General features: G+C 43.3%; 1 protein-coding gene across 3 annotated transcripts in view; it reads right to left on the bottom strand.

The window, feature by feature from the left end:
- The window catches only part of LOC132828793 (rho guanine nucleotide exchange factor 18-like), a 217,815-nt gene that overhangs the window by 42,715 nt on the left and 152,758 nt on the right, over positions 1–22,342 (bottom strand). For all 3 annotated transcript variants that reach the window (XM_060845889.1, XM_060845888.1, XM_060845890.1), the window contains one exon: positions 2,697–2,764. In XM_060845889.1, coding sequence (XP_060701872.1) covers positions 2,697–2,764 — 68 coding nt within the window. The remainder of the gene's footprint in view (positions 1–2,696; positions 2,765–22,342) is intronic.

Consider the following 22,342-nt stretch of genomic DNA (forward strand, 5'->3'; position numbering starts at 1 on the left):
TCTACAAAGTCACCCCTCAATCTCCTATACTTCAGTGTAAAGTCCCAGCCTATTTTTATAACTCAAATCCTCCATTCCTGGCAACAACCTGGTAAACCTTTTCTGAAACTTGTGCAGTATAATAATAATATTCTTCCAGTAACAGGGTGACCAGAACTGGGTTAAAATCTTCGAGGAGAAAGTGAGGACTGCAGATGCTGGTGATCAGAGCTGAAAGTGTGTTGCTGGAAAAGCGCAGGTCAGGCAGCATCCAAGGAGCAGGAGAATCGACATAGTATTCCAGAAGAGGCCTTACCAATGTTCTGTACAACCTCAAATGACATCCTAACTCCTATACTCCAAAACGTTTGAGGAGTGAAGGAAAGCGTGCTAAGTGCCTTCTTAACCACCCTGTCTGTCTACATGTGAAACATTATCCTGAAAAGAAAACCATCAGTGGGAACAGGGGAAAGGTAGGGATTGGCACAAGGTGGACCAGGAAGACAATGATTGACTGAATGGCCATTTTGTGCTCTAACCATTCGGTGATTCCTTAGGGCAAGGGGGATCTTTGCTCGAATGCCAAGTGTACCTTTCCGACCCAACCCAGGAAGAACCTGCAGTCAGTTATTCAAAGTCACAATTCACAAACAATCAAATTCAGGATTTGGAGATGCCAGTGTTGGACTGGGGTGTACAAACATAAAAATGATAACTCCAGGTTATAGTCCAACAGGTTTATTTGGAAGCACTAGCTTTTGGAGCTAATTCAGGTTTGGAACAAATTCAGGTTCCATTTAAACCATTTCAGAAGACTCTAGTCACAATTTATACAATGAGTACCTTCCGAATAGCAAAGTTTAGACTTTCTGCACATTTAATAAGCACTCCGAAAACCCAAAGGTCACCCTAAACTGCCTCAGTATCTAATTTTGAATTTGCCTATCCCTTTAAACAAACAGAAGCTTGAATATGCATAGGCTACACGCTCACCATTTCCAACCATTCCCATTCTGGTAGGTCTAAAGCAACAATATTCAGCAGCATTGGATTAAGTTTAAAATTTCACTTTTCAATCAAAGATAAAGCATTTGACAGGGGAGGCAATGATCTAATGGTATTATCCATTAGACTATTCATCCAGAAAGTCAACTAACGTTCTGGGAGTTGGGTTTGAATCCTGCCACAGTAGATGGCCGAATTTAAATTTAATAAAATATCTAAATGATGACAACGAAACCACGGCCAATTGTCAGAAAACTCCACTTGGAGAGAAGGAAATCAACCATCACCTGGTCTGACCTTCATGTGACTCCAGGGCAAAAGTGAGGACTGCAGATGCTGGAAACCAGAGTCTAGATTAGAGTGGTGCTGGACTTGCTGTGTTTTTCTAGCACCACTCTAATCTAGACTACATGTGACTCCAGACCCACAGCAATGTGCTTGACTCCCAACAGCCCTCTGAAATGGTCTAGTAAGCCAATCAGTTCCAATAATTGTCGGAAGTTTAAACAAAAAAACCACAAGTGGACTGCAGCAATTTAAAGCAGTAGCTCATTACCACATCCTCAAGGTCATCTAGGGACAGCCAATTACTACTGGGCCTAGCCAGCAATGCCCACATCCTAAGTCTGAACTTAAAAAAAAAGACAGCAAATAGCCAATTTACAGACGAGTAGCATGTTTGAAACTTTTGGTACATCAAGCTCAATATGAAATCCATGAATGAGACATGAATGAAACAAGGAGACCCTACTTTAGTGTGTAGTTTATTTTCCAAACTATTACCACCCAGTTACAGTGAAGTTGCTGGAATATTTTAACTGGTGCCAATGTTTTAGAAAGTGCCATTCCGCCTTCGATCTTTCAGATGGTAAGTAGAAGGTTGTCAGTATACAGAAGCAGGATATAGTTCTGGTCACACAGGGTCTGTCACTGTAAAAAGAAAAACTATATAAATCTCTCAGATGCAGGGTCTGAGAGGGTGCAAAACCAGGATGCAGTTCTAGTTGTCCTAAAACAAAGAGAGTACTTCAAAATATTAAAAATGCATCAGCTTCAATGAGACTTCACTGGTGTAATTCCTGACTTGAAAATCAGAGAAAGACTAAGATTCACAGTATGAAATGAAAAACATTTACATGAATCAAAAGCAGGAAATCTGAATTTTCAAAAGGTGACAGCAAGCCTGCCTGATTGAGAAGTCTGGACAACTGGACAAAAACACAAATAGGGAAATGAAAAGTTACTGTGATAAAATCAGTCAGACAATACGAAGGTGTCTCAATTTCAACAGCAAGGCTACAATCTGCTAAATGAAATAACCTCACCGAAATCATGCACTTACCTGCACAGAGCATTGATAAACTTCATGCTGTTTGACTAATTTGGGGCATTTTACTGGAAAATATTGGCTTGAAATGAGAAGCATCTTCCCAGCCCTCAGACAGAAGTAAATTTCTCCAGGCTCCAGCACTGAGCCAGTGAGGTACTCCGTGCAACTGGAAAGCTGCCTATTTCAGTAACTGATCATTCACTGTGCAATGAGAATGGAGCTGGATCTAGGCTCATCTCTTCAGAGTTAACATGACTCTAAAGAAACTACCTGCACCCCTCTCACGAAACCAGGATAGATCACTATTAACACAATAAACAATGCACCAGTAGTAATAAGTAGAATAAACAGTACCTAAAATAAGAAAATCAGACACACTAACCTTGCTCTTAGGAGTTGTACATTCAGCTAGAAGCATCCGACAATTCTTGTGTACATTCACTGCACAATCTGCAAAGAAACATACAACCATCTACATAACTCATCCCACCTTACATCAGCCAGTAACTCTTAGTTTGTACAGACCACTTGAAGTTGTTATGAGTAAAACATTACCATGGGCCTTTGTGGTACAATGATAGGGTCCCTTCCTCTTGGCCAGAAGGCCTGGTTTTGGGTCTGATCTCCTCGACAGGCATGTCAAACCACCACTGTCGCTGAACAGAAACTATAACCATCCAGCACAAAACTGCAGTGTTCACTCACCGCGAGCCATCACTCCCTCGAAGTAACTCAGGGGAAGAGGGTACTGCTGCAGTAACCTCACATGTTGCAGTGAAGTCTAGACAGTGAGTGCTTGCAAGCCATTGGAAAGAAGGGCTGGGGAGGCAGATGCTGAATCATCCACCTGGATGGAGGGATAATGGGCAGTTACCTGCTGAGTTTTCTAGACATCATCTCTAAGCAGCAGAGTTGACAAGTACACTGTCAGACCTGCCTGGCTAAGACAGGGGACAAACCTTCTCAAACCTGTATGGTTTTTATTTGAGTGACCCTTCCCTTATCTATGGCACATTTAATCAGTCATTGAGCCAATAAGATGAATTTTAAAGAGGACAGAAAATTCAAAAAATTCACATTGTAATTTTATTGTCATTCTATTAACACATCTGCACACAGCTGGATTCTTACAGCAAATGGCCATTCATCTTACTCGTGCAATTTCAACCTGAACTGCCACACATGCCCAAGCAGGAGTTATAGCAGGGAAGAGATCAGAGGGAGGACTCCTTTCAAAGCAAGTGAGCAGCTTATGCTTGATTCAGCTCCCAAATAATAATTGTTGATAAACTCCCAATAGCTGGCAATTACATATCAGACAAAAGTACCCAGAATTAAATGTTCAGTAGTGTTCATGGTGCATGATTTAAGTGAACATCACACGCGATCGCTGAAGCTGTGGAAACATTTCTCTGGCTGGTTATTATAGTCGAGAGTGTGGTACTGGAGAAGCACAGCAGGTCAGGCAGCATCCAAGGAGCAGGAGAATCAACGTTTCGGGCATGTGCCCTTCATTCCTTTTGAAGGGCTTAAGCATGAAACATCGATTCTCCTGCTCCTCGGATGCTGCTTGACCTGCTGTGCTGTTCCAGTACCACACTCTTGACTATAATCTCCAGCACCTGCAGTCCTTGCATTCTCCTGGTCTTTATTAGATTTAATTATATTTGAGATTTTGGAGAAGATATATTGTTCAGGTTAAGGTTTAGGTTGCAAGTTTGCTCACTGACCTGGAATGTTTGTTTTTAGACGTTTCGTCACCATGCTAGGTAACATCATCAGTGAGCCTCCAGTGAAGCGGTGTTCTGTCCCGCTTTCTATTTGTGTGTCTTGATCTCTTAAGGCAGGGGATATCATTTCCAGTTCTTTTTCTTAGAGATTGGTAAGATATGTACATACAGGCGAAGGAGGACACTATTTCAACTGGGACAACACATCAATTATAGGACAAGCTAAACAGACACGCACAGGAATTTCTAGAGGCCTGGCATTCAAACCGAAGCTCCATTGATAAACATCTTAACAGACCAAGACAAATGATGTTACCTAGCATGGTGACAAAATGTCTGAAAACAAACATTACAGCTCAGCGAGCACAATTACAACCAAATAATTAGATGGTCAGAAATCTCACTTGTTTGACTGCTTTGTCCTGTTCAGTTCACATCACACTTTGCTCTTAATGGGATTAATCCTTTTGATGCAGGTCATTGTTTCAAAACCTGGACTATTGGAGGGCCCTCTTGTGACTCAGTGGTAGTGTCTTACCCTTGGACTGAGGCACAGATTTAAGTCCCATGCCTGAACAGGCTAGTTAGAAAAAGAAACCTAAAAACAGGTTTAAAAAAAAATGGACAATTTGCTGGCTGACAATATGTCACTAGCTTTCAAACAGGAAAACCCCTAGGTCTGAACATAATGGTCAAACTGGAGCTTTCCTGCATAAGGAGGCACAGCAAAGCCCCAGCAGTATTGTCAGAGTTAAACACACTTTATAGCTCGGTCACTAAGATCAAGCTGCCCGAGGAAGGAGTGGGTGCTCGGAAAGCTTGCAATTTCAAATAAACCTGAGACTATAACCCAGTGAGGGTGCGATTTCTGACTTTGACTAAGACCACAGATAAAATTATCATTGTAACTTTTGCAATGACAACAGTCATTGCTTTAGGCCAATTGCAAGTAGATTTAAGTCCCATTTCAGCAAATCAACTAGGTCAGCATCTCAGAGTACTGCACTATCAGAGTTGCCACGATTTTGGACTAAAATTTAACCTCTGACCCAGATCACCTGTTCAGGTGGGCATAAAAAGGATTTTATTTAAAACATTCTTCAAAGAGAAGGAAACACTCCAGTGTCCTGGCCAAAACTCCTCTCTCAATATCAAAAGACAAATTAAATGTCTAATTCTGCACCATGCTGTGTGCAAATTAGCTTTTGGATTTGTCTAACAAATGTTGACTTACCCTTCAGAACTAATTGACACATTACTTAAGGGAGGACTTTATAAACCTAATTAACTGCTTATTCAATCTTAGCAAAATAAAACAGCAAAAGTGCACTTTAAGCTTATAAAAAACCACTCAACGGTGATGACTTATTTCAATAGTTTATTGCTAGATTGTACTCCACAGGAACTTTAGCGGATTTTAGAACTGAAAGTACCAAGTGTGACCAAAACCAAAAAGACAAACCAAGCTAATATGGTAAATATTTACTTAAATTACTGGCTGCTTTCAGTTGTCGCTTCATGAAAGGATTTTCCACTCCAAAATACCTCAACGTCTGAGGCATAGTGGTATCGCAGAAGGCCCAAATTCAAGTCCCACCTGCTCTAGAGGTGGGTCATAACACATCTGAACAGGTTGATTAAAAATATTTATCAAAAAAGTCTCAATTTCTAGCACAGGCTATTTACACATGGAGGTGACTGCAGTAGTACTGAATGTCTTTCTTTTTAAATAGGGGTGCCATGTAAACAATGTTGAAAGGCCTGGGGCAGACTTTATCCACTCTAGATGCTGGAGAGTCAAAGTGTGCATCTGGAAAAAGCACAGTAGGTCAAGTAGCAGAGGAGAAGGGGAGTCGTTGTTTTAGTTTGGGATCTTTCCTCAGTCCCGACTAAAGATTCGACATGAAACTTTGACTCTCCTTCGCCTCTGATGTTGCCTGACCTGCTGTGCTTTTTCCAGCTCAATGTTTTAAACAAGTTAAAAATTATCGTAATATGACAAATCAGACTTTAACATTACACTAATGTATTGGAATTTATTACCTGTTTACAGATATGAGTATTTCTAACTCTCCCCCACTACCAGAAGGGCTTGGTTAGGCTTCAGGCGTCACAAAACAGGACAGGGGAGCCACACTCTCCTTCCACACAATATAGTGTATTCATTTTACCTCAGGAGGCAACACTCCCAATATACAAGAAAGAAGTCTGGAGATTCAAACTTACGCCTTGAGCTCCAATTTCAATGTGGTGCTACAGTACAGTACCAACAGCAGTGCTACATTGCTAAAGGTACAGTTATTGATATTTTCTATTCAACCTGCTTACAAATGTTATTACACACTAAAGGTGGGTGATGAACACATGCCTCCTGGCTTCAAGGTTGGAGGGTCTGAGCTATAGGGAGGGGCTGGGGCTTTTTCTCCTGGAGTAGGAGAGGCTGAAGGGTGACAGTATAGAGGTTTATAAAGTCACGATGGGCATGGATGGGGTGAATAGTCAATGTTTTTTCCCCAGGGTAGGGGAGTCCAAAACTAGAGGGCACAGGTTTAAGATGAAAAGGGAAAGATTTAAAAGGGACCCAAGGGGCAACATTTTCATGCACAGGGTGGTGCATGTATGGAACAAGCTGCCAGAGGTGGAGGAAATTTACAACATTTAAAAAGACATTTGGATGGATATATGAAAAGGAGGAATTGAGGGGGGAATATGGGCCAAATGCTAGCAAATGGAACTAGGTCAGTTTAGAATATCTGGTCGGTGTGAATACGTCGGACTGAAGGGTCTTTATCCGTGCTATATTAACTCTACTATGACTACCATGACACTAAAAGAGTCCTCAAATGGTACCGACTCTCAATACCCCAGCCACTAGAAATCATTGCGTATATTTGCACCTGAGGCTGGTCTCCCAGGGAGTTGAGGTAAAAGATTTTACCACGATCATACTGAATGGAAGGGCAAAATAAAGGAGACGAAATGGCCTACTCCAACTCCTACTTCTTATGCTATTATGTTCACTTGAAATGTAATAGTAAAATAAGATGTTACAGGTTTAAGAGAAAAATGCTTAAAAAACTTTTCATCTTTTTAAAAAGTGGATAATTTAAATGGAAATCAAGGATTTGGCATAACTCAAGTCTGGGAATAATAGCAGGCAATATTCTTGTGTAGAATATAGACTGAGAAATGCTATATACAGTAACACAACACCCATCACAAAAGGTGTCTGACAAAAATTGCAAAAGATTTAAATTTTTTTTAAAGCAAAAGCAAGTCTGGGGATTTAATCTTGGAACACCCTCACCTCCATCCGAGGCCCCAAAGGATCCTTCCACATCTGGCAGAAATTTTCCTGCATCCCAAAACTCCTCATCTACTGTGTCCGTTGCTCTTGATGTGGTCTCCTCTACACTGGGGAGACAGGATGCCAACTAGTGGAACATTTCAGGGAACATAGAATCATAGAGATGTACAGCATGGAAACAGACCCTTTGGTCCAACCCTTCCATGCCGACCAGATATCCCAACCCAATCTAGTCCCACCTGCTAGCACCCAGCCCATATCCCTCCAAACCCTTCCTATTCATATACCCTTCCAAATGCCTTTTAAATGTTGCAATTGTACTAACCTCCACCACTTCCTCTGGCAGCTCATTCCATACATGTACCACCCTCTGAAAAAGTTGCCTCTTAGGTCTCTTTTATATCTTTCCCCTCTCACCCTAAACCTATGCCCTCTAGTTCTGGATTCCCCGACCCCAGGGAAAAGACTTTGCCTATTTACCCTATCCATGCCCCTCAATTTTGTAAACCTCTGTAAGGTCACCCCTCAGCCTCCGACACTCCAGGAAAAACAGCCCAGCCTGTTCAGCCTCTCCCTATAGCTCAAATCCTCCAACCCTGGCAACATCCTTGTAAATCTTTTCTGAACCTTTTCAAGTTTCACAACATCTTTCCAATAGGAAGGAGATCAGAATTGCACACAATTTTCCAACAGTGACCTAACCAATGTCCTGTACAGCCGCAACATGACCTCCCAACTCCTGTACTCAATACTCTGACCAATAACGGAAAGCACACCAAATGCCACCTTCACTATCCTATCTACCTGTGACTCCACTTGCAAGGAGCTATGAACCTGCACTCCAAGGTCTCTTTGTTCAGCAACACTCCCCAGGACCTTACCATAAAGTGTATAAGTCCTGCTAAGATTTGCTTTCCCAAAATGCAGCACCTCACATTTGTCTGAATTAAACTCCACCTGCCACTTCTCAAACCTTTGGCCCATCTGGTCCAGATCCTGTTGTAATCTGAGGTAACCCTCTTTGCTGTCCACTACACCTCCAATTTTGGTGTCATCTGCAAACTTACTAACTGTACCACTTATGCTCGCATCCAAATCATATATGTAAATGACAAAAAGTAGAGGGCCCAGCACTGATTCTTGTGGCACTCCACTGGTCACAGGCCTCTAGTCTAAAAAAACAACCATCCACCACCACCCTCTGTATTCTACCTATAAGCCAGTTCTGTATCCAAATGGCCAGTTCTCCCTGTATTCCGTGGGATCTAACCTTGCTAATCAGTCTCCCATGGAGAACCTTGTCGATCGCCTTACTGAAGTCCATATAGATCACATCTACCCCTCTGCCCTCATCAATCCTGTTACTTTCTCAAAAAACTCAAATCAAGTTTGAGAGACACGATTTCCCACGCACAAAGCCATGTTGACTATCCCTAATCAGCGCTTGCCTTTCCAAATACATGTACATCCTGTCCCTCAGGATTCCCTCCATCAACTTACCCACCGAGGTCAGGTTCACCAGTCTATAGTTCCCTGGCCTGTCCTTACCACCCTTCTTAAACAGTGGCACCACGTTAGCCAGCCTCCAGTCCTCCGGCATCTCACGTGTGACTATCAATGATACAAATATCTCAACAAGAGGCCCAGTAATCACTTCTCTAGCTTCCCACAGAGTTCTCGGGTACACTTTCAGGTCCTGATATATTTATCCACCTTTATACGTTTCAAGACATCCAGCACTTCCTCCTCAGTAATATAGACATTTTTCCAAGAGGTCACTATCTATTTCCCTACAGTCTATAATCTTCCATATCATTTTCCACAGTAAATACTGATGCAAAATACTCGCTTAGTATCACCCCCATTTTCTATGGCTCCACACAAAGGCTGCCTTGCTGATCTTTGAGGGGCCCTATTCTCTCCCTAGTTACCCTTTTGTCCTTAACACATTTGTAAAAACCGTTTGGATTCTCCTTAATTCTATTTGCCAAAGCTATGTCCCCGTTTTGCCCTCCTGATTTCCCTCAAGTATCCTCCTCCTTCCTTTATACTCTAAGGATTCACTCGATCTATCCTGTCTATACCTGACATACACTTTCTTCTTTTTCTTAACGAAATCCTCAATTTCTTTAGTCATCCAGCATTCCCTTTCACCCTCACAGGAATATTCTGCCTCTGGATCCTTGCTATCTCATTTCTGAAGACTTCCCATTTTCCAGCCATCCCTTTACCTGCAAACATCTGCCCCCAGTCAGCTTTTGAAAGTTCTTGCCAAATACTGTCAAAATTTGCCCCTCTCCCAAGTTAGAAGTTCAACTTTTAGATCTGGTCTATCCTTTTCCAACACTATTTTAAATCTAATAGAATTATGGTTGCTGGCCCCAAAGTGCTCTCCCACTGTCACCTCAGCCACCTGCCCTGCCTTATTTCCCAACAGTAGGTCAAGTTCTGCACCTTCTCTAGCAGGTACATCCACATATTGAATCAGACAATTTTCTAGTACACAGTGTATACAACAAACTCTTTCCTCACTATCGCCCTGGGTCCCACCCCCCACCTTACTAGTTTAAATCCTCCCAAGCAGCTCAGCAAATTTCCCTGCCAGTATATTAGTCCCCTTCCAATTTAGGTGCAATCCGTCCTTCTTGTACAGGTCACTTCTAACCCAATAGAGATTCCAATGATCCAAAAATGTGAATCCTTCTCCCATACACCAGCTCCTCAGCTATGCATTCATCTGCTCTATCCTCCTATTCCTGCCCTCACTAGCTCGTAGCACCTGAAGTAATCCAGATATTATTACTATCGAGGACCTCCTTTTTAAATTTCTGCTTAACTCTCTAATCTCCCTTCAGACTCTCCACCTTTTCCCTTCCTATGTCGTTGGCTCCAATGTGGACAATGACCTCTTGCTGGCCCCTCTCCCCCATGAGAACATTCTGCACCTTCTGAGACATCCTTGATCCTGGCACCAGGGAAGCAACACACCATTCTGATATCTCCAGGACACACACACACCCCAATCATCCCCACTGCCATGTGGCCGACCACTTCCACTCCCCCTCCCACTCCGACAAGAGCATACAAATCCTGGGCCGCCTCCACTGCCAAATTCCGACTGAGGCCTGGAGGAAGAACACTTCATCTTCTGCTTTGGGATCCTCTAACCACACAGGATCAGTGTTGATTTCACTAATTTCCAGATCTCCCCTCACCTTATCCCAGATCCAACCCTTCAACTCGGTTGCACCGTCTTCAACTGTCCATCTATCTTCCCACCTATTCACTCCACTCCACCCCGACCTATCACCATCACCCTTCACCTTCATCTACCTATTGCATTCCCAGTTGCCTTGCCCCTAGCCCCACAACCCTCCCATTTATCTCACAGCCCCCTTGGGCCCTTGCCCACATTCTTGATGAAGTGATCATGCTCGAAACATCAACTCTCCTGCTCCTCAGATGCTGACTGACCTGCTGTGCTTTTACAGCGCCACACTATTTGAGTCTGATCACCAGCTTCACAGTTCTCACTTTCTCCTCCTCAGTGACAGAAGATACTAATGAAACAGTAAAACAATTAACCACAGTTGGGAACCTCTGGCACACACGACTGTCGAAGAAGTGCACTTCAAGCAAGTAGCCAAGACTCCCTTGCTTAAAAAAAAAAGTGTCCAGTTAAACTCTCCTTACAACAAATACTGGATGAGTGGGTGATATATTCCAAACACTTTGTTTAGCCTCCCAAGTACTAGGGAGTTTGCTCTTGCTTAAATGAACATTACTCGATAAAGTTCCATTCTTCAATATACTAGACAAATAAAAACTATTTAAAGCAAGAGTAACACTATCTTTTACAACAAACAGCTTTGAGACAAGTGATTACATAAATTCAACACTTGTCACTCGAATGCCACTAAGATATAACTGTTTTGTAAAATGCTCACGTATGCTCACTCATACAGTGAAATACACACAGCAGTTCAGTTGCAAATTTTGTCTCCTGAAACAGGGTGGCACAGCACTGGGCACAGGGGATTGATTCTACTCTCGGGCAACTGTGTGTGGAGTTTATACATTCTCCCAGTGTGTGCGGTTTGCTCTGGTTTCCTCCCACAGTCCAAAGACATCTTCGCGAGGGTATTGCACAAATACTCAAGATCTTACACAAGCCTTCAGATAATGACACATTCTGTCGATTTGATTTATTGTTGTCACATATACCGAAGTACTTGCTTTGCGAGCAGTACTGGCAGATAACAGCAAACAAAGACATACAGCTGGTTAGACATAGCAAGGCATACAAGGTTACAAATTTACAGGGGGTGCGCAAAAGCAAGGTCAGCATTAGATTTGAAATTAGAGAGGTCCATTCAGCAGTCTGATAACAACAGGGAAGCATCTCTTGGAGACGATCCCTTGTCTCACCTTATACTCAGGAACTTCCTGTAGATAATTAAACATTCACAGGGACCCACTGTGGAAATTAGAGAGCCTGTTAACGAGTAATGTCAGCTACCCGCAAAAAAAAAGTGTTTCTTTACAAAAAGAAATGACCCAAACCTTCCAGTCTCTCGATCGGAGAGGACTTCTGTCTAGTTCTGTTGAGTAGATAACTAGTGTTGTGCAAAATAAAGCCAGTGTCATGGGTTCAGTCCCCATAACTGGGTGTGGTAATACATGGTAGCTCTGCCTGCTATCCTTACCCCTGCTTGTGCAACAGTTACTCTCAAAACACACGTTAGAACTGTCACTCTGTAATGGAAAAAGATGCCAAGAACCTTTTGCTGACAATGGCTCCATAAGCTTGCATTGGGGGAGAGGAGCATTCAAAGCAATTTCGAAATTTGTTTTTGGATGTAGCATATTTCTGCCCAAACCAAGCATGGAGTGCAGGAGTAACACTTGGGGACCTGCTACAGTAATTGCCAGACAATTGCTATTTCAAATGCCAAAACAATCTTCCTCAAATTAAGCAACAATTAACCAGATGCCTACTGATTGCCTATTATTAACATGGCTTTTCATTATCTGCTCCTCCCTCAGAGCCACTGCACAAAATGTGATCCAACAAGATGATGCCCTATAGATAAATGTTATCAGCCCTTCGGTATAACACTGGACTACAGTACCATTTAAATAAAAACTGAAAGAACTGATGCTGTAAATCAGAAACAAAAACAAATTGCTGGAAAAGCTCAGGTTGGCAAGATCTATGAAGAAAAAAATCAGAGTTAATGTTTCAGGTCGAGTGACCCTTCCTAGCATGCTTCCCTTCATTGGGCAGGTATTGAGTACAAGAGTTGGCAGGTCATGTATAAGACTTTGGTTCAGCCACACTTGGAACACTGCATACAGTTCCGGTCACCACATTACCAAAAAAGATGTGAATGCTTTGGAGGGGATACACAGGAGTTCACCATGATGTTGCCTGGTACGGAGGGTGCTAGCTATGAGGAGAGGTTGAGTAGATTAGGATTATTTTCATTGGAAAGTTGGGGGGGGGGGGGGGGGGGGGGGGGGGGGGGAAACCTAATTGAGGCCTACAAAATCATGAGGGGTGTAGACAGGGTGGATAGCAATATGCTTTTGCCCCCCCAGAGTGGGGGGGGCTCATTACTCAGGGTCATGAGTTCAAAGTGAGAGGGGCAAAGTTTAGGGGAGATGTACATGGAAAGTTCTTCATGCAGAGGGTGGTGGGTGCCTGCAATGTGTTGCCAGCAGAGGTGGTAGGGGCAAGAACGATAGCATCATTTAAGGTGTACCTAAACAGTTAGCTGAATGGGCAGGGAGCAAAGGATCACAGATCCTTAGAAAATAAGCAGCAGGTTTAGATAGAGGATATGGATCAGTGCAGGCTTGGAGAGCTGAAGAGCCTGTTCCTGTCCTGTAAGGTTCTTTGTTCTTAAACGCTGGTTCAACCTCAGCTAGAGTGATGCATCCAATACTGGCAACCACACTCTAGGAAGGATATTAAAGTTTTAGGAAATACAGGAAAGATTCAGGAGATGGTTTCAGGGATGAGAAGCTTCAGCTACATAGAATCACAAATCCCTAGAGTGTGGAAACAGGCCATTTGGCCCAACAAGTTCAGAGCATCCCACCCCAAACCCATTCCCCTACCCTATATTTTACATTTTTCCTGATTAATGCACCTAACCTAGACATCCCTGAACACTAGTGGGTAAATCAGCATGGCCAATCCACCTAACCTGCACATCTTTGGAATGTGGGAGGAAACTGGAGCACCCAGAGGAAACCCACGCCAACACGAGGAGAACCTGAGGGTGAAATGTCCCTGGCGCTGTGAGGCAGCAGTGCAAGCCACTGAGTCACTCAATAACTGGAGAAGCCAGAATTACTTTGCTTGGAGGAGAGGGGTTGAGAGGAGGTTTGACAGAGGTATTTAAAATCATGAGCGATCTGGATAGAGTAAGCAGGAAGATAATGCTCCCATGATTGGCTCAAGAACCAGGCAGTAAAATTTCCAGTAATTGGCAAAAGTGATATGATGTAACACCTTTTATCATGCAGTAAGTGATTAGGATCTGGAACGTACTGCCCAAGAGTACACCGCAAAGGTTCAACGGAGGCTTTCAAAAGCGAATTAGATCATTATCTGGAAAGGAAGAACATGCAAGGCTGTGAGGTGACTGAAAGGATAGTGGCACTAGATGAACCACCCCCTTCAGAAAGCCAGCAAAGAAAGAAACAACAAACCAAATGGTCTCCTTCTATTCTGATTCCATGGCCAAAAGGAGAGGCTTAATACAGAAGAGGGGTACAGGGCAGATAGATTTTGGGAAGAGAGTCTTGACAGAAGGCAGAGCAATCAAAAGGCAAGCAGCAAAAGTCAAGCAGGCAACATGGAAGGGGCAGAAATATCAGAGGGTTGTACAACCAGAGAAGATCCTAAGGTTATGGTGAGATGGACCAAGGAAGGTACTGAGAGCAAAGAGGAGAATTTTGAAAGATGCCACATTTTGCTGCTAATCAATACCAGTCTAAGGGAACAGTTCACCAAGCATCTCAGCCAGACCCACAGGGGTGATCTGACCTCCCAGTCACCATCCATTTTAATTCCCCTTCCTCCTCCCTTTGCAACATGACCATCTTTGGCCTCCTCCATTGCCATAACAAATCAGACAGCACATTGGAGGAATAACTCCTCATATTCCATGTGGACAGCCCACGGCCTGAAGGACTCAACATGGAGTTCTCCCATTTCAAATAACCTCCCTTTCCCTCACTCTATTCCCTTCCCAGCCCCTCCCCCTTCCATTCTTCTCATCAAACCTTCCTTCTAGCCACCAACCGGATTCATTCCTCCAATCAAGTCATGCCCTCTATCTATCTCCACTTCACCACCCTGACCCCACCACCCCCTTTATCTGATGCTCCCCCGACACCCACTCCCAGTCCTGAAGAAGGGTTACACCCAAAACGTCGACTTCTCCACCGCCTGATGCTGCCTGGCTCACCGTGTTCTTCTAGCTTCCTGCTTATCTACCTTGGATTCCAGCATCTGCAATTTTTTTTTGTCTCTGATCAATGTCAATGGGTGAAGGTGTGGTGGTGGTGGTGGGGTGGGGGTGGATGTGGGTGTAGAGGTGTCAAGCTTTGGTCAGCACTGAAAATGTGTTGCTGGAAAAATGCAGCAGGTCAGGCAGCATCCAAGGAACAGGAAATTCGATGTTTCGGGCATAAGCCCTTCATCAGGAATGAGGAAAGTGTGCCCAGCCTCAGGTTTACGAAGGGTAGAACATGGAAGACAAGCCCAGGTGTGCTTTTGAATAATCAAATCTAGTGTTAAGGGTCATGAATGACAAACTTAGGTTGCAGCAAATGACACACAAAATGAGGCAGGGGATGAGTCAGGTGGTGATGTTACACAAGTAGAAAGGGGCAGTCCTGAATTGGGTGGGGGGCGTTCTTAGCTGAGCTGAAGTCGAGGGCCTGGCTGATGCACAATTGGGTTCGTTGCCACAGTGGCCTCAGAAACCCAAATGACTGACTATTTGAGTTGATATTTTGTAAGAAAGCCAGTACCAAAGAATCAGACCGTTGGCACGCGCCCATGGTACTGGACCGAATCTCGGCAAGATTCAACACCTTCACAGCCTAACAGGGAACAGAAGCACGCAAAGAGAAAAACAGCAATATTTTACCTTCAAAGGAAATATTATGTCTTTAAAATAAAGCAACTTACCTCCTTCCCAAAGGGAATGACTCATGCTGAGACAGTATTTCAAGGACGGAAGATAAACAAACAAGAGGTATACAAATGTCAAGCAAGATCTGACAAGAGTAACAGCACTTTAATGGCTTCAGCTGAAAGAACGATATGTACAAATAACCTCCTGCCAGACTAAGCCTCAACAGGAGTAATACGTATTCCTGAGCAAGCCTCTTTATGGCTATAAGGAATACTAAGGTGACCCCAATAACGTTTCATATTTTCCTTAATAAGCATACTGCCCTGAGGTAACCACTGACATGCAAAAAAAGCATTGTGACCAAACTACACCAAAACAAGCAGTGTAAACAGTGTGAAGAGGCTGCGAGGGATTTAAAAGCTGTGGGAAGGATACTCAAGGCCAAAATCTGTCCCTAGTTACTAAGGTCTCAATACTTCCAGGGCTGCAATACTGAAATAAATGTAGGTCTCCAGGATGGTGTAGCTTGCATTAAGGATTTGTGCAATGCACAGAAGATAAGCAGCCAACACTGCTACGATTCTGTTAGTGTTGGCCTTAACAACATACTGGGGTTAAAGTAAATCACACAAACTGATGCACTGCAACATTCTGCCCTAGCAACCTTAATTTGCAATTCTTCCTTCAACCAGTCAAACGCGTCCTGTCAGTGTCACACAGCAACACACCTATTTATTGCCTCCAATACTTTATTCCAGGATTACGCAACTTACAGCATACTCTCTGCACACAATGTTTGCGTACTGACTTCTCCAGGAATCTCTGCACCCAAAATATACCAAAGCAATCACTGATTAGGGACAGTCGACACTGCCTCATGCGGGGGAAATGATGCCTTTCAAACTTGATTTGAGTTTTTTGAAGTAGGAACAAAGATGATTGATGAGGGCAGAGCGGTGGATGTGATCTATATGGACTTCAGTAAAGCGTTCAACTAGGTTCCCCATGGGAGACTGATGACTGAGGTTAGATCTCACGGAATACAGGGAGAACTAGCCATTTGGATACAGAACTGGCTCAAAAAGCTAAAAGACAAGAGGGTGGTGGTGGACGGTTGTTTTTCGGCATGGAGGCCTATGACCAGTGGAGTGCCAAAAGAATCGGTGCTGGGTCCACTACTTTTTGTCATTTACTTAAATGATTTGGATGCGAGCATAAGAGGTACAGTTAATAAGTTTGCAGATGACACCAAAATTGGAGGTGTAGTGGACAATGAAGAGGTATAACTCAGACTGCAACAGGATCTGGACCAGATGGGCCAATGGGCTGAGAAGTGGCAGATGGAGTTTAATTCAGACAAATGCAAGGTGCTGCATTTTGGGAAAGCAAATCTTAGCAGGACTTATACACTTAATGGTAAGGTCCTAGGGAGTGTTGCTGAACAAAGAGACCTTGGAGTGCAGGTTCATAGCTCCTTGCAAGTGGAGTCACAGGTAGATAGGATAGTGGAGGTGGCATTTGGTGTGCTTTCCGTTATTGGTCAGAGTATTGAGTACAGGAGTTGGGAGGTCACGTTGCGGCTGTACAGGACATCGGTTAGGCCGCTGTTGGAATATTGCGTGCAATTCTGGTCTCCTTCCTATCGGAAAGATGTTGTGAAACTTGAAAAGGTTCAGAAAAGATTTACAAGGATGTTGCCAGCGTTGGAGGATCTGAGCTACAGAGAGAGTCTGAACAGGCTGGGGCTGTATTCCCTGGAGTGTCAAAGGCTTAGGGGTGACCTTATAGAGGTTTACAAAATGATGAGGGGCATGGATAGGGTAAATAGGCAAAGTCTTCTCCTTGGGATCAGGGAGTCCAGAACTAGGGGGTGTAGATTTTGGATGAGAGGGGAAGGATAAAACAGAGACCTAAGGGGCAACTTTTTCCACAGTGTGGTACGCGTATGGAAAGAGCTGCCAGGCAACTACAACACGTAAGAGGCATTTGGATGGGTATATGACTAGGAAAGGTTTGGAGGGATATGGGTCGGGTGCTGGCAGGTGGGACTAGATTGGGTTGGGATATCTGGTTGGCATGGATGGGTTGAACCAAAGGGTCTGTTTCCATGCTGTACATCTCTATGACTCTATAAACACGGGGCTCCATGAGTACAATCAGACATTTTCGGGGATGCTCTTAGACACTGTATGGGTATTTTACGGGAATACAATCAATTAGTTTCCCCTCAGTCGCAGCAGCCTACTCTCAACTCAACTAAGCAAGGTTGTGGACTGAGCTTTCAAGACCCACTCACTTAGTAATAACCTGCACAACAGTTTGCAGTTCATGTTCTAATTGGTTCCTGACCTCATTATAGCTTTGACACAACATGAACAAACTTTCAGTTAAATTCCAGAGGTGCAAAGTGTTCAGTACCATTTGCAACTCCTCAGATGCTGAAACAGCCCACATACAAATCAGCAGGACCTAGACAACATCCAGTTAAAAGTGAGGTCTGCAGATGCTGGAGATCAGAGCTGAAAATGTGTTGCTGATTAAAGCACAGCAGATCAGGCAGCATCCAAGGAACAGGAAATTCGACGTTTCGGGCCAGAGCCCTTCATCAGGAATGATTCCTGATGAAGGGCTCTGGCCTGAAACGTCGAATTTCCTGTTCCTTGGATGCTGCCTAACCTGCTGTGCTTTAACCAGCAACACATTTTCAGCTAGACAACATCCAGACTAGAGCTGATAAATGACCAATAACAATCATGTCACACAAATGTACCAGGCTTTACATCTGTTCTTTTGCCACAATATGTAAATGGCTGACCGAGTTCTGTTCCTGATCAGTGGTAACTTACAGCAAATTGTTATCAAGGATTCAATGATAAAGCTGTGGAGTGTTGAGAGGTTTCGATTCTCTTGTTGGAGATGGACGCTTGTGTGGTGCAAACATTCCTTGCCATTTATCAGCCCAAGCTTGAATGCTGTCTAGGTTTTGCTGCATTTAGATTCAGATTGCTACAGCCTCTGAGGAGTTACAAATGACAGTGAACCTGCACAATCAACTATAAATAATACACTTCTGATCTTAGAATGAAAGGAACAGCATTGATGAAGTAGCAGATGATGATTGGACCATCTCAGACAAGAGAATGTAACCATAACCCCTGGCATTCAGTACTATCATTGAATTCCCCACTATTAACATCCTAAGGGTCACCATTAACTCTAAGCTGAAACAGACTACCCATACATTTGTGTAGTTTGCCGTAAGCATAGGTCAAAGGCTAGGAATCTTTCAGCGATAAACTAACATCCTGATTCCCCAAAGCCTGTCCACCATCTGCCAGACAGTCAGGAGTATGATGGAATACTCTCCACTTGCCTGAATGTCTATAGCTCCAATAACACAGAAGTTAGACACTATCTAGGGCATAGCAGCTCTCTTACTTGACACTATATTCACCACTATCCAATAGCAGCAGTGTACAATCAACAACACGCATCATAGAAATTCACCAAGTTAACTAATTTGCCAACTGGAGTTTGTAAAAGAAAACACAGTTGTGGTTTTTGGAATCAATCAGCTCAGTTTCACCTCAAGTCATTTTTGCAGGAGATCACTGGGGTAGATCTTCGGTCCAATCATCATCTGCTACTTCATCAATGCTGTTCCTTTCATTCTAAGATCAGAAGTGTATTATTTATAGTTGATTGTGCAGGTTCACTGTCATTTGTAACTCCTCAGAGGCTGTAGCAATCTGAATCTAAATGCAGCAAAACCTAGACAGCATTCAAGCTTGGGCTGATAAATGGCAAGGAATGTTTGCACCACACAAGCGTCCATCTCCAACAAGAGAATCGAAACCTCTCAACACTCCACAGCTTTATCATTGAATCCTTGATAACAATTTGCTGTAAGTTACCACTGATCAGGAACAGAACTCGGTCAGCCATTTACATATTGTGGCAAAAGAACAGATGTAAAGTTGGGAGGTCTGCAGTAAGTAATTCGCCTTCCAAAGCCTCTCCATCATCTACAAGGTACACTGTGGTGGAATACACTCAACTATTGGGTTTGCAAGTTAAGATACTTACCAGCACCTTGGGCAAAGCAGCCCACTTCACTGTCATACCATCCACCACCTTAAGCATTCAATCATTCAGTTATGAACAGTGACAGCAGTGGGTACAGTCAACAAGATGCACTGCAGCAACTTGCCAAGCCTCCTTCAATAGCATCTTCCAAATCCCCGACCTCCACCAGCTAGGAGAGCAGTGATGTATGGAGCCAATCAGCATGCAAATTTCCCTCTAAATCACATACCACCCCAACTTGAAAACGTATCGACTGTTCCTTCACAGCTGCTGGGTTAAATGTGAGAATGCCCTCCTTAACCTCAATGGTGCACTTGCATCACTGGGCTGAAGTGGCTAAATAAATACAAGCACAAATAAATATAGTAATGCCTGTATCAGAAAGAATATTTCCATTCATAAACAGAAGCAATCGCTAGCATACAGGAGAAAGCATGGAAAGCTAATGGCAAAGGGGAACACCAGGGACACACTAATTATAAAACCTACTTTCAAGGAAACAGCCTTGCAGAGAGACGGACTGCAGGGAAATCTAACACTGGTGAAAATGAAAACAAACCACTCAAAATATCAACACCTTTTCAGAACACTGCCCATTCAGCAGAACAACAATTATGTACTCATCCCCTAATGTAATAGCCCATCCATTGGTGAATGGATATATCTTTGCTAGAAGCAGAGAAGCCTTTGATTCAAGCTGCTTTGCTTCTCAATAACATCCAAATTATTTTTGAGCTACTTTCCATGGAATGTTACTTTCGTGACTCTCAATCCCAGAGTCCGAGATCCCATCACCAGCCTCAATGAACCCCAGAGGATTTCACCAGCCTCGCTTGTCATGCAATTGAAGTGATTTTGAACCAATGAGATTGAGCCTTCATGCAGCAGCCTAACGGTTGTCCCTCAGACTAATTCAAGATCAGCACTTTCAAAAAAGGCCGATTTTCTTCACTTTGCTGTAAAGAGATTTATTTTGGAGACATTCTGTTTTGCCAGCAGTGAATGGCTACATAGACAAGATCATCCAAGTGTTTATATCAACAGTTATAACCGGGACAGTTACTGAAGGAGCTTGCTGCCTTGGTATGACTGGAGACGTCAACAACATTTAGCTGCAGTGGAGTCCTGTTCTCCCTGGAGTTTGTCGTGCCAAGAACGAAAATCAAGTCACATGTCATTTACTTAAAGGGGTGAAGAAAATAAATAATTTTAATCAGACTCCATCTAACATTATAACAAAAACATTACTGTGTCCGGAATAATATAAGGGCATCAAACATGATCATAATAAATATCACCTGAGTCATCTATTTACATTCCAGAGTTGTCTCCCATATCAGAGAGAAAGTCTCTTCCGTTGCTAAAAGGCCTAGTCTGACGTAGGAACAAGGGACTCCAAAGCAGGAGAACACCAGTCAGGATTACAGTACGATCATGGCTGTTCTGATGATGGTCTCAACTAGCTGTACAGTGCCCCTCCCCCAAGCTCGACTCGCTTGCCTCCTAACTCAGTCTTGAATAAATTCAAGGACACAGCTTCCTCTGCATTCGGGGGGGGGGGGGGGGGGAAGTGATTTGTCACTGTCTTATAAGGGAGACTGCTTATTCTTAAAAGTGAGTTCCTTCATTCAAATCCCCCCTGACCCCCCAGCCGAAGGAAGCATCCTCCCAGTATCCACTCTATTAACATTTCAATACAATCAACTCACGATTCCAAAACCCAATGGAAATAGGCGCAAGCGGTCCAACGTTTCTGCTCAAGTCCCTCATCCCAAAATGTGAGTCTTATCTAAACTGCTACTAACAACTATATCTTTTCTCAAATAAGGAGACTAAAGCAGCTCAAATAATTCCTGGTGGGGTCTCATAGTTTTGAGCTCCAATAAAACATCCTTACTTTTTATTTTCCAATCCCCTTGCAATAAATGCTAACATTCCATTTGCCTGCCGAATTATTTACTGTACCTGAACAGTAACATTTTGCGCTCTGGGATCCAGGTTCCTCTGTGCTCGTGTTCTACAATCTGTCTGCAATCACTTTTTCCACTCTTCCTGCCAAAGTGTAAAAGTCCACCTTTTTCTAAACATCTGCTAAATGTTTGTCTCCTACCAATATCCCTTTAAGGACACTAAAACAGAAATGACTGGAGAAACTCAGACCGGTTGCACGTGTGGAGAGAGAAACAGAATTAATACTTAACTCTAGCGACTCTTCCTCAGAAGTCACTGGAATCAAAGCATTAACTGTTTCTCTCTCCACACTTGTAGCCAGGCCTGTTGAGTTTCTCCAGTCATTTCTGTTTGTGTTTCAAATCTCCAGTTTCCACACTTCTCAGTTTAATCGGTCCAGTTCAGGCTCTTCATTTCCACTCGAGAATGGAACTTTCCTACCTATCCTCAGTGCCATTGTCAAATTTCACAACAATACATTATGGATGAAGAAAGTAATCACTGATATGGATTATAAACAGTTAGGACCAGCCCCCAAGAGGCAGGTGAAGAAAGACTGGCTTCAAGCAATAGTGTGCATTTGGCAAGTACGTTTCAGTGAAATTTCTCATTCTTCACTTACTCAGTCGCAGACTCTGCACATCAAAAAGAGTCAGAGAGATGCACAGCACGGTCCAACTCATCCATGCCGACCAGATATCATAACCTAATCTAGTCCCATTTGCCAGCACTTGGCCCATATTCCTCCAACCTTTCCCATTCATAAAGCCACCCAGATGCCTTTTAAATGTTGCATTTG

This window comes from Hemiscyllium ocellatum, chromosome 28 (assembly GCF_020745735.1).
Source record: "Hemiscyllium ocellatum isolate sHemOce1 chromosome 28, sHemOce1.pat.X.cur, whole genome shotgun sequence".
Classification (NCBI taxonomy): domain Eukaryota; kingdom Metazoa; phylum Chordata; class Chondrichthyes; order Orectolobiformes; family Hemiscylliidae; genus Hemiscyllium; species Hemiscyllium ocellatum.